The sequence below is a fragment of the Phasianus colchicus genome, chromosome 14 (genome assembly GCF_987193195.1).
Source record: "Phasianus colchicus chromosome 14, bPhaCol1.hap1.1, whole genome shotgun sequence".
NCBI lineage: Eukaryota > Metazoa > Chordata > Aves > Galliformes > Phasianidae > Phasianus > Phasianus colchicus.
The window spans coordinates 18,083,595-18,097,778 of record NC_143449.1 but is presented as its reverse complement, the minus strand read 5'-3'; the positions used below and the strand labels follow the sequence as shown (position 1 = coordinate 18,097,778).

The following is a 14,184-nucleotide window of genomic DNA, read 5'->3' as shown; positions in this document are numbered from 1 at the left end:
CCCGCCCCGCCCCCCCCGCCCCCGGGCCCCGCCCCGGTGCGGACGGCGAACGCCGCGCGGAACCCCGGGACCGCCGCTCGCGTGGACTACACGGAACTTCCGCCGCGACGCACCGCCCGCTCCTAGTACCGGAAGTCGGCCGCGCCGATTGGCTGAAGGAGGCCGGGAGCTGCTCCAGGATTGGTCCTTCCGCAGAGCGCTCCGGAGGGGTGGGCCCAGTTACTTCCGGCGGCGGCGGGGAAGACGGGAGGCTGCAAGATGGCGGTGCAGGCCGTGCACCTGGAGGCCGACGCGTTCCTGGTGTGTCTGAACCACGCGCTGAGTACCGAGAAGGAGGAGGTCATGGGGCTCTGCATCGGAGAGGTACCGCGCTCGGCCCTCGCCGTCACCCTCAGCGCCGCCTGCAGCGGGCGGCGCCCCGCCAGAGCCCTGCCCAGCGCCCTCCTCCTGAGGCGGCCGTTCCTATAGCAGAGGAACAGCCGTTTTCTCTCTACCAGGTCGACACCAGCAGAATCGTCCACATCCACTCCGTGATCATCCTGCGCCGCTCGGATAAGAGGAAGGACCGAGTGGAGATCTCTCCCGAGCAGCTCTCGGCCGCGTCCACAGAAGCAGAGATATCCTTTGGCGGCAGCGCTGCGGTGCCTCGGCGCGGAGCCCTTTATGTGCCGCAGGGATCAGCTGGCACTCGTCATTCCCCAGAGCTGCTGTTTGGCCCTGCATTTGTGCCGGAGTTGTGATACAGCGTTTGTGTGTCCTCTCTTTTAGTCACAAGTGAGGCAGAACCGTGCTTCTGATGGGCAGGGTGGGGGTGGAACTGCAAAATCCAATTTGTGGTATCCTGCCTGTATGGAGGAAGCGTCTGTCCATTTCGTGGCACATGTCCTGTCACCTCGCTGCAGGGATCTGAGGTTTTGTTGAGCTGTGAGACTTTTAAGCTCTGCCCTGTGCTTGCTGTTGCCTTTGTATGATGGGTTTCTTGCATTTGCTCCTTTGGTTTTGGAAGCACCTTGACTCACACACAGGTTGGCTGAGATGACAGGACGTCCGATGAGAGTTGTGGGCTGGTATCATTCTCACCCTCACATCACCGTCTGGCCGTCGCATGTAGGTAAGAGCAGTCTTGGTTCTGTACAAAAGCTTGCAGCTCAGCAAAGAAATGACTTAATTTACTGGACTCTTAAGAGCTGCACATCCCAGCTATCAAAGTTTGGTTTCCAAAATTCCCTCTGGTAGGAGAGGATTATCTGGGTGTGCTGATGTTTTGTTAACTTATCCTGTGTATTTAAGACACACTCTTTAATTATATTTTAAATAGGAACAAGATTTTTACTTCATGTCCTGGCATGTGTATTTGAGATTAAGCTTGTGACTGTTACCAAATTCCAGCATCAGCCTCCAAAAGCTGGAAAATGTTTTTGCAAACCTTCAGGTGACATCTACAGTTCTCTTGTTTCTTTGTCCATAGACGTCCGCACACAAGCTATGTATCAGATGATGGACCAGGGTTTTGTAGGGCTTATCTTCTCCTGTTTCATTGAGGACAAAAACACAAAGGTAGGTAACTTAAAGAGACGTGTCTTCATTGAAATGTTTGGGTGCCCTTCAGCTGTTTTGCCCAGCTGATTGTTGCAGTTTCATGAGGCTGTTACAGGGTGGGATGAGCTGATAATGGTGTCTTGTCCAGATTTCCCAAGTAGCTCTGGTCTGGGATTTTTTTATTCATAGTTAATGAATCTATTGAAGCTTGAAAACAGTTCTAGCATACCTATCAAAGTTTCCACCAAAGTGTACACGTTTGCAGACGGCTCAAGTGCTCTTTGAAAGCATGCTCTTCTTCCTGAAGGAGTTTGGAGTTCCAGATGGTTTTTGCTACTTGAAATCTGACTTTGTGCTGTCTCTCTTAGACAGGTAGGATTCTCTACACCTGTTTCCAGTCCATTCAGGCCCAGAAGAGCTCAGAGTGAGTACAAAGAAAGAATATTATGTTCTTCTGTTTCATCTAAGTCCTTTCTTCTTATTTGTCTCAAATAAGTGGTTTGTGGGTTCATCAAGAGCAGCAGATGTTGTACAGAGATGCCTGATCTGGTTCTCTGTTATTGCAGGCTGCTTGAAAAAGGTTGATTGACTTTGTCTAGAACTTAGTAAGAGCTTAAAATCGGATGTAGAGCTCTACACTTTGCAGATGAATTTGTGCTGTAATCTGATGTGTAAGGGCTTACCCTTCTGCGTTCAACTCTAGAACTCAAAGCTCTGAGTTTGCACGGCATTGAGTCTGCGCCAACTTTGCACGTGCTGTGCGTTGTACTGTCAGTGCTGGTGCTTTCATTACTGAGCATTTCTATCACTGGAATTTGGGATAAGAGCGTTGTTATAAAAGCATTCCCATTGCCTGTCAGTTCTAGCACATGTTCTCAAAAGTAAGCCTGTTTGATCCCATGAGTTTAACAGACTGTTGTGGGTTGGTAAAGGCTTTCTTTTTTTTCTCTCTCTTTTTTTTTTTCCTCTCTGCCACTTTCCAGTTAATTGTATCTGATACCCTTTTAGATATGAAAGGATTGAAATTCCTATTCACGTTGTCCCCCATGAAACTATTGGAAAAGTGTGTCTGGAATCAGCTGTAGAGCTGCCCAAGATCCTGTGCCAAGAAGAACAAGATGCCTACAGGAGGATTCACAGGTAACGTTGGGGCTGCAGGCCTCCCTTAGACTGTCTTTGCTGCCATGTTCTACTCAAGAGCACAGCCTTAGCAGAGGTATAGAAAATGAGAAGCATCAGTACCTCATGTACGTGCCTTTGTAAAAAAGTTGGTTGATTACTTTCATGTTATGGAGTTCAGGTGCTCTTGACCTTGTACTTTTCCATGAGCCCAATGAACTGCTCCTTTGCTGTGCAGAAAATGAGCTCAAGCATGTGTGGGCTGATGGTGATGTGTCTGCATGCAACTGTGTCCGTATTTAACTAGGGCACCAGTACTGAGAAGTCTGAAAAATGAAGAAGAATATCAGCATAGGGGTTTTTTATGCTCTACCTCTATTATTACGTGTAGTAAAGTCTGGTATGATTATGAATATGCAGGGTCTCTTACAAGTGAAGAGGTTAAGAGCACCTGCAATGTCAGCAGGTTGGAGGTGGCTGGTTCTACACTGCCTAATGTGCAATTCACTGCTGTTGTCACTAATCCACGTTTTTTTTCTCTTAGCCTCACCCATCTAGACTCTGTAACCAAGATTCATAATGGCTCAGGTAAGGATTCCTCCTCTGATATGGATTAGGCTATTCCTAATTTAGCCTGGAGTGGCTGTTCTGGCATTGCTTTCAGGGAAGAGTAGACCACAGCTGTATAACAGTCCTTGTGAGCTCCAGTGCTCCCTTTGGCATAAAGAGCAGTTGTAAAAAACAAAAACCAGAAGAGCACAAACTTCTCTCTTCTTTGCCATGCAGTTCGTTTTCAATCACGTACTCTGTGTAACCAGATGGATTCTCTCTTACATAAAGTCAGGTTGAAAAAAGTAATGCAATATTTTAAAGGAAGATATAAAAGGCTGTAAAATAACCCAGTCAGAAGCTGCTGATTCTGACCCTCTGCTGTGGGGATCAGTAGTTGCCTTAGCCAGGATGCTGGGAAGTTCTGTTGGCTCTCTGTAGCACCCTTGGCTTTGGGGTAGTTGTAGCATAGACTTTGTGCTTGCACTGGCATGGCGTGCTCTTGCTCTTTCCAGTGTTCACGAAGAACCTCTGCAGCCAGATGTCTGCCATCAGTGGGCCCCTCCTTCAGTGGCTGGAGGACAGACTGGAGCAGAACAAGCAGCGGGTGCAGGAGCTGCAGCAGGAGAAGGAGCAGCTCCTGGAGGAACTGGCTGCTTTAGACTGAAGGAGGAAATACAGATCCTTCAGAAAAAAAAAAACAAAACACAAATAATCAACTCCACTGGACCTACCTGTGGCTGCAGGGTGGCCTCACCTTGCCTTTCAATGAAGATACGAGGCTGTGCCTCTTCTTTGCCTCCTGCAGCAAAGAGCACTTCGGTGGGATAAAGGTTCTGTGTACTCCAGCTTGATGGAGAACAGCAATACCTCTCTGGGTGCTGCATCGTGCAGTACAAGTCTGGCTCTGTGCTCGGGTTAGGCAGCATCTCTCGGTAGAGAAGACTTCAGTTCTGTAGGGATAGACTTAGGGAACTTGTTGTTTCCACTTTCTTATAATTTGACAGAAGTCCTTCTGCTTTACTTGTATTCCAGAAGCCTAGAATAGAAGGATTAGAGGAGGAAGGACTTAATGTCCCTGCTGTTGTATCTATCTGATGCTGCCAACTTATGCCCTCTTTTAGTATCTTCAGTTGACCACGATTGTACAGCTAGCAATGGTTCTGGATTATTGGTTAGGTAACAGGGAAGCCTGGGAACAGACCTGGAAGAGCTTTGACATAGGGTCTATGCTCAGTGTACCTCAACCCAAATAAAAAATTCCAAAGCAAAAGCTGTTTGGAGTAGAAATGAAATGGCTGCTACACCAAATTGAGTGTCGGTACCCGCACTTCTTGGCCACCATCTGTTTTCTTCTATTTCATGTAGTGCTGTTGCATACTCAGCACTGAACCTTCTTACAAAATGGATTCTTTTTGCTGGCTCAAGGGTACAGATTGTGATTCTTTCCAAGAGAGAAGATGATTAAGATGCTGGGAAGATAACTGATAGATGTACAAGGCTGTCATATGCTGTAGTTTTTTAGATGTCCTTGGTGCTAGATTTCAGAGCATCCCCCAACTTGTACATTACATTTCTATCTCAATGCAAAATTTCTGACCAAAATACCTTAAAGTTCTGGGTAAGAGAATGTGTCCCATTGCATGGCCAGCTGCAACAGCTGGCCACAGCCCTAACTAGCACTCTGCTGCATGGCTAAGGGCAGTGGCTCAGGTGCATACAGGGCTTTTGGGAAGGACTGTCCTGGCGTTCAAGGAAGGAAGTGCAACCTTGCAGATCCATTTCAGGCCCTGAATCCCATACACACACTGTAAGAGTGAGGCACTGCTAGAAACAAGCATGAATGAAGTTGCTTTCTGTCCTACTGCAGCCCTCTGTGCACACAAGATGAGGGTGTTCATAGAGTAGCTCATGAGGCAGTCAGAGCCCAGCTCAGCTGCAGCAAGCAGGGTGACCTAGAAAAAAACAATTTTTCACATACCAAAGCTACATAGCCTGGGTTAAATTGCAACAGAAGAGCCTACTTCACTTGGACACGTAGTATTAAAAGCCATTTATTGATTATTCCAAAGTAACAGCCACCTGAGTGATTTGTTCACAGCACACACAAACACCATAACTAATTTAATCACGCTCCGCATGAAAAAGTTGCATCATCAGACTGGATCTTCACATTCTATGGTAAGAAAAATACTGAATGTGACCGAGACAAAACTGAAGTCTAAATTTAATCAGAGGATTTTGATCGCGCTTGGAACTAACTTTTCAAAACCTGCTGCTACTGGAGTCAAGGCACTGCTTACCTATTGCTTTTAACAAGAACAGCCAAGGTCACTCAGATAAACTCTCCTTGGGAGGACAACTGAACTCATGTTGAAGTTTTCTTCAGGTCTGCCTCCTACCTTGTCCACAAGTCACTCAGACAGAATCAGACGGCTGCTCAGGTACCTGGGTTTTCTTCTGGCAGAGCCAGGCAGATCAGCACACACAAGATTGTACAGCACCTGTACAACTGAGCAGGTCAGCTGCACAGATGAAAAAATAAACCCATTGCTCACAGGAGTCAAGGAACACGTGCTATGAAGCACTGAGTGTAAATACTGATCAGAAAACTACAAACATTAACAGCTGTGTCCAAGAAAGGGTCCGTCTTACAAGAGAGAGAGCCTGACTGAATGATCTGTGCATCACTGCCACGGACTTGCCATCATCATCATCATCACTCTTTGCTCACTTTTGTCCAGTTTAGAAAAGGTCTCAGGCTCTTTATAGGAAGCTTTGAAATCCAAAGTAGTCAAATGGTCTGGAATCCTCTACAACACACACAGGTTCCACAATTGGCTCATCTATTTACTGCCACACAGAAAAACTGAGTGGCATCAAAGCAGTAAACGTATCACACCATTACAAGGAATCTTCAAGCCTCGTTTTCAAAGCAAAATCAGCACTGAGTTTCCTCATCACTTCAGCATGACTCAAACCCTGCTGCTCTCTTTTAGTTAGACCGTAGTTTTCTTTGACATACTTTGCAAAGGGTGTGAGGTTGGTCCTGGCAGGGGTGCCATCCTTTGGAGTGGGCTGACTCAGCACCAGCCGCCCCCCGCAGAACGCGCACACAAAGCGCTCCGTGTCCAAGGACTTGGAGTGGCGGCCAATCCTGAAATGGAGAAAGGAGTGCTTGGATTTTGTGTGCAGGAAGCACTATAAAAGCTACAGGCAGTACTATCAAAGCTACAGGCAGTTTTCGGAGTCTGACACCAGGAGGTTGGTCTCCGTGTTTTCATAGAATCAGACTTAGTTAAACACAGAGAGTGGTTTGATTTCAGAAGAGCTTGTAATCATAGACTGGCCTGGGTTGAAAAGGAGCACAATGATCATCTATCTCCAACCCCCTGCTATGTGCAGGTCGCCAACCAGCAGACCAGGCTGCCCAGAGTACATCCAGCCTGGCCTTGAATGCCTGCAGGGATGGGGCATCCACAGCCTCCTTGGGAAACCTGCTCCAGTGCATCACCATCCTATGAGTGAAAAATGGAATGCCTTATTTCTACCTATTGCTGCAGCAACATATGGTTTGGTGACATGCATTCTACAGGGATGAGCCACGTGCAGTCAGTGCAGGCCCTTAAGTGTTGTTATTTCTGTCTTAGTACATGTCCAGAACTGGAGATAGCATCCTCTAACAAAAAGCCTGTAAATGGAATTGGTGTTGATCATGAGATCAGGGACAACTGCTCAAAAAAATTTACAAGGTCACCCAGTGTTAAGACAGAACTAATTTGTAGGCACAGAAAACAAATTAGAGAGAAAAGTTAATGCACAGTCACATGCAAGATCAAAACATTACTCACGTGGCTTTGCACACAACACACGCATACGTGAATTTGTACTTAATCTCATAACTGTGACAGCGTGTTACCACAGGCAGTTCTGGGTGAACCACAGCTGATTTATTGGCATAGAACCTCCAGAATCGGCCGTGCCCATCACGGACACCATTGATCAGCCAGGTGGCTGCATGGCAGATCTCATGAATTAGTGTGTCTCGAAGGCGATCTAGGACAAATAAAAGACACAGATGTCAGTCAGGTATGGGGAATTGTGAACCCCCATCCCTACCTCACTGCTTCACGCTTCTGACACTGCTTTTCTTATCCAGGGCCTCTCCCTTCCGAGGTAAAGGAAAAAAAATGGATACAGTACAGAACTACAGACACAGAGCCCCAAACAGCAGTTTTACACGTTCTGTTTGCTGACAGATGTTATTTGGTAGCTGCCAGAACAAGACAAAACCCACAACAGAGTCTTCTCTAAAAATAACAGGTAAAATGTGTTGAGCTGAAATGCAGCTAGCAAAGCTCAGTCTTAGATGACAGCACAGGAAAGGTGCCTAGCATTGACGGATGACATCAGTTTCTTAGAGTGACATTACAGAAAATATACTGGATGTCTTTAAGTCAATAATATAAACAAAATACTGAGGTTGGCACAAATAGATCTCTGCTCTCACATTTCTGAAATCGGCCCAGGCTTTTAGAAGGGTTGTGAGGACAAACAATACCATTAGCGGATATGTTGAAGGCAATACATTTCATAGCAGGGCTCAGTCTCCTCCAATTTACGTTTTAATCTCTGCATTATGCTTTCCTAAAGATGAATCAGCACAGATTTTCTTTTACCTACCTGCAGAATCACAGACTTTCTCTGACAGTTCTATCCGAGCATAACGCTGTGCTTCAGGGCCTTTTGTCTGCCCAGTTACACAGTATCCTGCTGTTTTTCTCATTTTTTTGTTCCAGTTTATTACCATTTTCTCTGGTAACTGAAAGACAAAACAGAACGTGTATAATTCACCCTTCTCCTACCTCTTTTATCTTTCTCAGGCCTTCCAGCTTCCCCTCATATGTACTACATGGTCAGCACAGTACATCTCTATTTGTGCCTTTAACAATGTCATCCACTCTCCATGGCTTTCTTCCTCTATCATCTGCATGTCTATAACCAGCAGGGGACTTTCACAATGCAGGATGAGACAGAGTCCCTTAGGTCCCCATTCAGCCTCTAAGTGTGGCCAACATGCTGCTTACAGGAAACACAAGGACTGGTGAGGAAAGCCACAGGACTTCCCCTCCCAGCACTGCCCAGCTGCTACCACTTGCAGTGCAATGCCTCACTGAGCCTGAGGTGGCTCTTTTGCATTGAACAGCCTCCCAAATTTTTCTTGTGCATTACCTTTTTTTAATATATATGAATTTTTAGCATCCATAATAGTATGATCAGAAGTTCTAGAGCTTAATTCACATGTCATGTACCATCTGCCTTTGATTGTTCCGAACTTGCAAGATGCTATTTTTGCTTGGTGTACCTTCACACTGCAAGATGAATAATCACCTTCTGCTTATCCTCTGTGCTGCTCCTGGTTTTATAAGCCTTCATCATAACTATCTTGGTTACCTCTTTTTCTTCTGCTGACAGTTTTCTCACATCTGAATTAGTTAAATGAGTTTAAGTAAGTGGTCCCTGTCAGCACAGGGACAGGGCTGAAGCACTGGAAGTCTTTCAGCAATGGTGAGCCCGCTCAGCTCAGCTTTATGTGAACTGATATGTGAACTGATAAACAGCTTTTCAGTCTGTTCTGGGATAGCAGACAGGAACGTGCCATAGAAATGCATATACCATGACTAACCACAAGGCAACAGCCCTTGACACCAAAGGGAAGTGCTTTTATCCTTCAGCTCTCTGGTGTCTGCTCCCCAGCACATGCCCATGGTCAGCTGCAAGCAGGGAACAGCATTTCTTCCTTTTGTGGCTGGGAACTGTTAGACCCATGTTAGGGAAGGCTAAAAGAGGCCACAGCTCTGGAGCAACTTGAGTCATGTGAAGTGCTGCCTGCTGCAGACTTGTCTCCCAGTTCCAGCTCACACTCTACTTCTTTGAGCAGATTGAAGTAGCTCAGCTAGGCACCGTGCAAGTACATGGTGGGAAGCTGGGAATGTAACAACAAGAGAGATGACAGCTACCAGACCTGCTTGTGCTACCACTAGCTATTAGCATGTGGCAATGCTGCAGTCTGCTAGCACGTGCTCCTCCACTACAGGCTGACTGAGCAGTGATGGTAGGTGACCCTGAGCTTCTTTCAGCTGCATAAGGACACAGCTGCCTTTGGTGAGGCCTGCTACTGCTCAGGCAGCCACAGAAATGTTCCTGGCAGGTGGAGTTTATGACCATGCAGGTGCTACAAAATACGTAAATATCAGTCACCTCTTCAAAGAAGAAACTGATCCAAGGCAGCCTCATGTTGCAGTTTATCTCATCAAGGAAGGATCCTGCTGGACACCACCCAATCTGTTCACTTAAGGATGATGCACTGTTACAGCTGGGAAAGCAAGCCAAGCTGAAAACTGCTGCATCACAGTGCTGAAAAACCCCTTTCAAAGAAATTGCTTGAACTAACAGAATCAGAAGCCATTACTATAACACATAACTTCTATTAACTGAAGAAGACACAGAGCAATCACATCAAAAAGTGAGGAGCAACATTGACTAGGTTTTCATAACTATAAAAATCTAAGTTGCTTTGCGTTTCTTTTTGTTTGATTTTAAAGCCAACCTTCTGTTCAAAGATGGTGCTGTTATAGAGACAGTAAAGCTTCTGTGTCAGCTCCTCTTTACTCTTCTTGAAATACTTCACATACTGGGAATCTGGACTTGAGAGATCTTGTAAGAAGCAGCCAGGCACTGAGCACACGTTAAGCCTACAAGAAAATATACCATCATTCACTGAAGGTCAGAGATGCCTCATTATTCCTGGTCATACCTGAGACTAATGGCCTTGGCTTCCAGTTAATTACCAATTAACAAATGCTGATCAGGTAGCAGAAGTTTGTAAGAACTAGAAAAACCAGAATGCCACTCTAAGCAAAGGACCCAGCATCTTTTCATCCATCTATAATGGTCCTAGAATATAGTAAAGATAGAGAACTACTTACTTTTTCTCTGACTGTGAGCAACTGACAGATTCACTCTTAGGAATTCTTGCAGAAGCCGTTATCTTGGAAGGTGTTTCTTGAAGCGAAACAGATTTTGATGTTGGTATCTTGACTCCCTTTCCATCCAAGGACTGGGCACCTTCACAGAGCGGCTCGATGTTTTCTAGTTCAGAGGGAAAAGTCACAAGATTTCACATTGTCACAGAATCGGGAGCGCAGCCATCAACAATCAAGTGACAAAGATTGATGAAAGAAATCATTGCTCCAAAAAGACAGCTTGCAAGTCAGCCAGGAATCGTTTCTTACCTCTTGTGCTCGGCTGGTAGACAGTTTTACTTGTGCTTAAGATGGGTTTCCGGGGTGTATTCCGTTTCCTTATCCGCTCTATTAATGATTCAAACTCACTATCTGAGCTGTCTGATTTTAACTCTGCACTCTGTCGGAGTGGCGTGGCTGATGTTTTATTTCCTGTACTCCCCTCACAGCTTCTTTCTGCCCTTCCAGCAGGGAAGCCCAGACTCCCTGCCGAATCTTTCCCATTTTGTGGAGGTGGCACTTTTAGGCACTTCCAACTCTCTTTCAGGTCCTTCACTCCTCCACGTCGGTATTCCTGCCAGGGGCTGTCCACAAACACAGAATCATGCGTGTCACTCAGAACCTCTGGATACTGCAGCTCTTTGGAGCAAGCATTTTCCTTCTCTGAAGTCATCAGCTTCTTTGGGGTCTGAAGATCTTTTGGTGCTGTAATTCAAAAGAAACAGCTCAAGGTTCTGGCACGTCAGATATCTGACTCTGCCTTAGCACTAAAAGAATTCTTGAAAGACAGGAAAACACAGAGGTTTGCAGTTTCTTTATTACATGCTGCACGTCACTGAAAGATGTAAATTCATGGAGACTGAACTATAACTTTTTATTTTTTTAATATATCTGCCATCAGGCCTGACAATCCTGCTAGATGCAAATAGCTAGCATTAGCATCATCTTTATTCCTGGTGATAAAATGCACATAAGAAAATAGCTGAATACTTAATATTAAAGCCTTATGAAATTAAGAACAAGAAAAAGGTAATTTAAGTAATTTAAAAAATGTTCAGCCTTTAGCTGATCAGCCCACAGCATAGAGCACATGCTTGCCAGTGAGGCTTCTGACACCTCAGCTTTGACTAATCAAGATCAATAGCTCACATCAGATCTAACACAGATGACTATTTATGATTTCAGTCCATTTTGTTTCCTCTACCTTCTCCCTTGCCCTAGCTGTTCCTTCAGAAATCATTCCATTGCTTCTCACAGCCTGCAGCAGTTATGATCTCAGCAATGAATGCTATCTTTTGACCCAAGAGAATTCCTACTGTGTATTGCTGTTGCACAATTACTTGCCCTTCTTTGTTGTGCTCTTTTTCATTTTAAAATCCAAGAAGAAATCGTCCATCGAGTCGTTGATGAAGTCCTTCAAACTGTAAAACAAGCAATAATAAAACAATGGTAGGCATAAGCAGCAAAATAGAGGAGTAACTTTTCCTTATTAGAAAAGCAGCCACCAAAAAGGCCACCTAACACCAAAACAGCACCAGCTGCTCACAAGTCACCAACTAATTCCATTAGTAGGAACAGGAGAACACGGACAATTCCAAACATCCCATTTTACAGGACCTGAACATACACAGATGGAACACATACCAGTTCCTCTGTCTGCTCTCACTCCCAGAGATTTATCAGCCTCCGAATTACTAAAACTTTGATTGATTTTCTATATTCAGTATAGTAGACATGATGCAGAAAACTAATACGTGAAAACTGGAAAGCCATTCATTGCAGCACCCACCTTGAATCCTCCTTTTTGGAGACTGATTTGGGAGTTTTCATTTTCACTAAAACTGAAACAATAAGAAATTAATGAACAACAACATTCAAATGATAATTTTGCTATGCATTTGTAAAGGAAAAGCTTACAGCTAGTAAAAATTCAGCCTATAATCTTAAAAAAAACCCCAACCAAACAAAAAAAAACCGCAAACCAACCACCTCTCAAATCCTTGAAGATGACGACAGAATTTCTTTCATTATGCACTCTTACACTATAAAGCCAGGAAGGTACTATTGTGGAACCTAGCATACATAGGTCAAAATACATTCCTAGCCAAAAACATCCCTTTGAGTGGTTAAGATTCACACAAGTTCCAGGACTTAAGGGAATCCTGGGCAGTTTAGGAACATGCTTGGAACAGATAATGTTCAGAGAAAATGGTTACACACTACAGTCTGGGAAAGAGGCAGGGGTCAGACAGAACAGGGGCAACAAAAAGCTCCATGCCAGGAGCTGTTAACAGCAAATAGAGCTGAGAAAGCAAAAAGAGCCTCACACACAATGCAAGGCAAAAAGCATCCAGAACAGAGACAGGAGATTTAAAAGCTGTCACTGTGGTGCACTGACACAGCACAGCACTGTAGCAAAGCAGTGACCTCTCGGAAGAAAAATCTCCTTAGAAACTACTTTGTTGCACCCAGATAGAAATGGGTCCTTCCTTTCTGCACTCATTCAACAAACAAATCACAGAATGGCCAGGGTTGGAAGGGACCTCAAGGATCATGAAACTCCAACCCCCTGCCACACGCAGGACCACCAACCTCCTCATTTAATTATAGACCAGGCTGCCCAGGGCCCCATCCAACCTGGCCTTGAACACTTCTAGGGACAGAGCACCCACAACCTCTCTGGGCAGCTGTTCCAGAACCTCACCACTCTCTCTGTAAAGAATCTCCGCTCCCTCAACTTGAAACCATTTCCCCTTGTCCTGCTGTTATCTACCCTTTCAAAGAGTTGATTCCCCTCCCCTCTGTAGGCTCCCAAATCAACGTGTCCTGTTACTTACACATTTCAAATTCATCATCGCTGCTGGACGAGAAGTGCAGAGTATGGCTGAAAAACATGAAAAGCAAAGGAACATCAGGAACATGCAGCTCTGCTGGGCTGAAATCCCAAACACATCCTGAAAACACAGCAAAGACATGCCGAAAAAACACTGAATGTCTCAAATAGGCTGAGAAGCTGAACTTGGGTATTAAAGTCTGTAACAACAACGTGTTAAATACTCGTGTAACGATCGATGGCTGCCAGTATCTGAGGGCTGGAAGCGTTTGGAAGCATCAGCTCTGCAAGGTGTGGGGCTGAGTTCAGGCTGGCGATGGGCATCGGAAGGGACAGAGCTGGGTTCCTGTTCCACGTGGGGGATTTAATGTAGAACTGTGCTGTCCAGGCTCTCAGAACGCTGCTTTGCCAGCCGATTTATGCTATTTTCGGACAAAAAGCAGACACTATCACCCGGAAAACCCACTGTGCGGTTGCTGAGCAACGTGAAGATGGCTTCTTTCACTTACACGAGTTACTCACACCTACAAGACGACAATTACGCAACGCGCAGAGCAGCGCTGCGATAACGGGTGGCATAAGCCAGAACTATACGTGAATATAACCGAGAGAAATCATTCAGGTGATCGGTTAACCGGCTCCAACACGGCCCCACAGGGACAGGAGCCGCCTCACCTAGCGCTGCTCCCCGCCGCTCCCCGCCGGCCCGGCCCCAGCGGGGTGCTGAAGGCCGCCATTCCGCTTCAAAGCGCCCGCGCCTCCAATGCCCACTTCCGCTTCCGGGGCACCGCTGCAGGGCGCATGCGCAGTGCGGCGCTCAGGGAGGCCGGAAGTGCCTGCGGGGCGTTCCCTGCGTACACACAGCGCGCTGCAGCGGCAGCAATGAGCGCAGGCGCCAGCAGCAAGGCTGAGGCCAATTTCAGAAGGCAGGCCTTGGCCTACAGTTAATGGCTGTGGTGTTTACCCAGTGCAAAAGCAATTACACAGTTATAATTACTGCACCGTGGGACCAGAGATGAGAAAAAGAAGAGGGAAGCATCAGTGTAAGGGTCCATAAACGCTCTGTGAGCTCTGCACACAGCGTTCACACGTGGGTGGGTGTAATGGAACATTTTCATT

At 45.9% G+C, this 14,184-nt stretch overlaps 2 protein-coding genes across 2 annotated transcripts; one reads left to right on the top strand and one right to left on the bottom strand.

Annotated features, from left to right (window-relative positions):
• Positions 1-199: 199 nt before the first annotated feature.
• BRCC3 (BRCA1/BRCA2-containing complex subunit 3) lies at positions 200-5,154 on the top strand. The gene is made up of 8 exons (XM_090150429.1): positions 200-363; positions 498-618; positions 1,025-1,111; positions 1,469-1,557; positions 1,908-1,963; positions 2,548-2,679; positions 3,203-3,246; positions 3,723-5,154. The coding sequence occupies exons 1-8, from the start codon at positions 259-261 to the stop codon at positions 3,872-3,874; spliced, it is 786 nt and encodes a 261-aa protein (XP_090006555.1). The 5' UTR covers positions 200-258; the 3' UTR covers positions 3,875-5,154.
• Positions 5,155-5,243: 89 nt separating this feature from the next.
• Positions 5,244-13,873, bottom strand: GCNA (germ cell nuclear acidic peptidase). The gene is made up of 10 exons (XM_090150427.1): positions 13,741-13,873; positions 13,070-13,116; positions 12,022-12,073; positions 11,577-11,653; positions 10,503-10,937; positions 10,197-10,359; positions 9,818-9,962; positions 7,891-8,029; positions 7,059-7,263; positions 5,244-6,364 (listed from the first exon to the last, which is right to left on the bottom strand). The coding sequence occupies exons 1-10, from the start codon at positions 13,800-13,802 to the stop codon at positions 6,112-6,114; spliced, it is 1,578 nt and encodes a 525-aa protein (XP_090006553.1). The 5' UTR covers positions 13,803-13,873; the 3' UTR covers positions 5,244-6,111.
• Positions 13,874-14,184: the final 311 nt, after the last annotated feature.

Coding starts and splice junctions, on each gene's coding strand:
- BRCC3 (XM_090150429.1), top strand. CDS start 259: ATGGCGGTGCAGGCCGTGCACCTGGAGGCCGACGCGTTCCTGGTGTGT. Junction 619..1,024: donor CGCGTCCACAGAAGCAGAGA/TATCCTTTGGCG, acceptor GACTCACACACA/GGTTGGCTGAGATGACAGGA. Junction 3,247..3,722: donor CAAGATTCATAATGGCTCAG/GTAAGGATTCCT, acceptor TGCTCTTTCCAG/TGTTCACGAAGAACCTCTGC.
- GCNA (XM_090150427.1), bottom strand. CDS start 13,802: ATGGCGGCCTTCAGCACCCCGCTGGGGCCGGGCCGGCGGGGAGCGGCG. Junction 11,654..12,021: donor TCCAAAAAGGAGGATTCAAG/GTGGGTGCTGCA, acceptor CTTGTTTTACAG/TTTGAAGGACTTCATCAACG. Junction 9,963..10,196: donor TGCTCACAGTCAGAGAAAAA/GTAAGTAGTTCT, acceptor ATTTTCTTGTAG/GCTTAACGTGTGCTCAGTGC.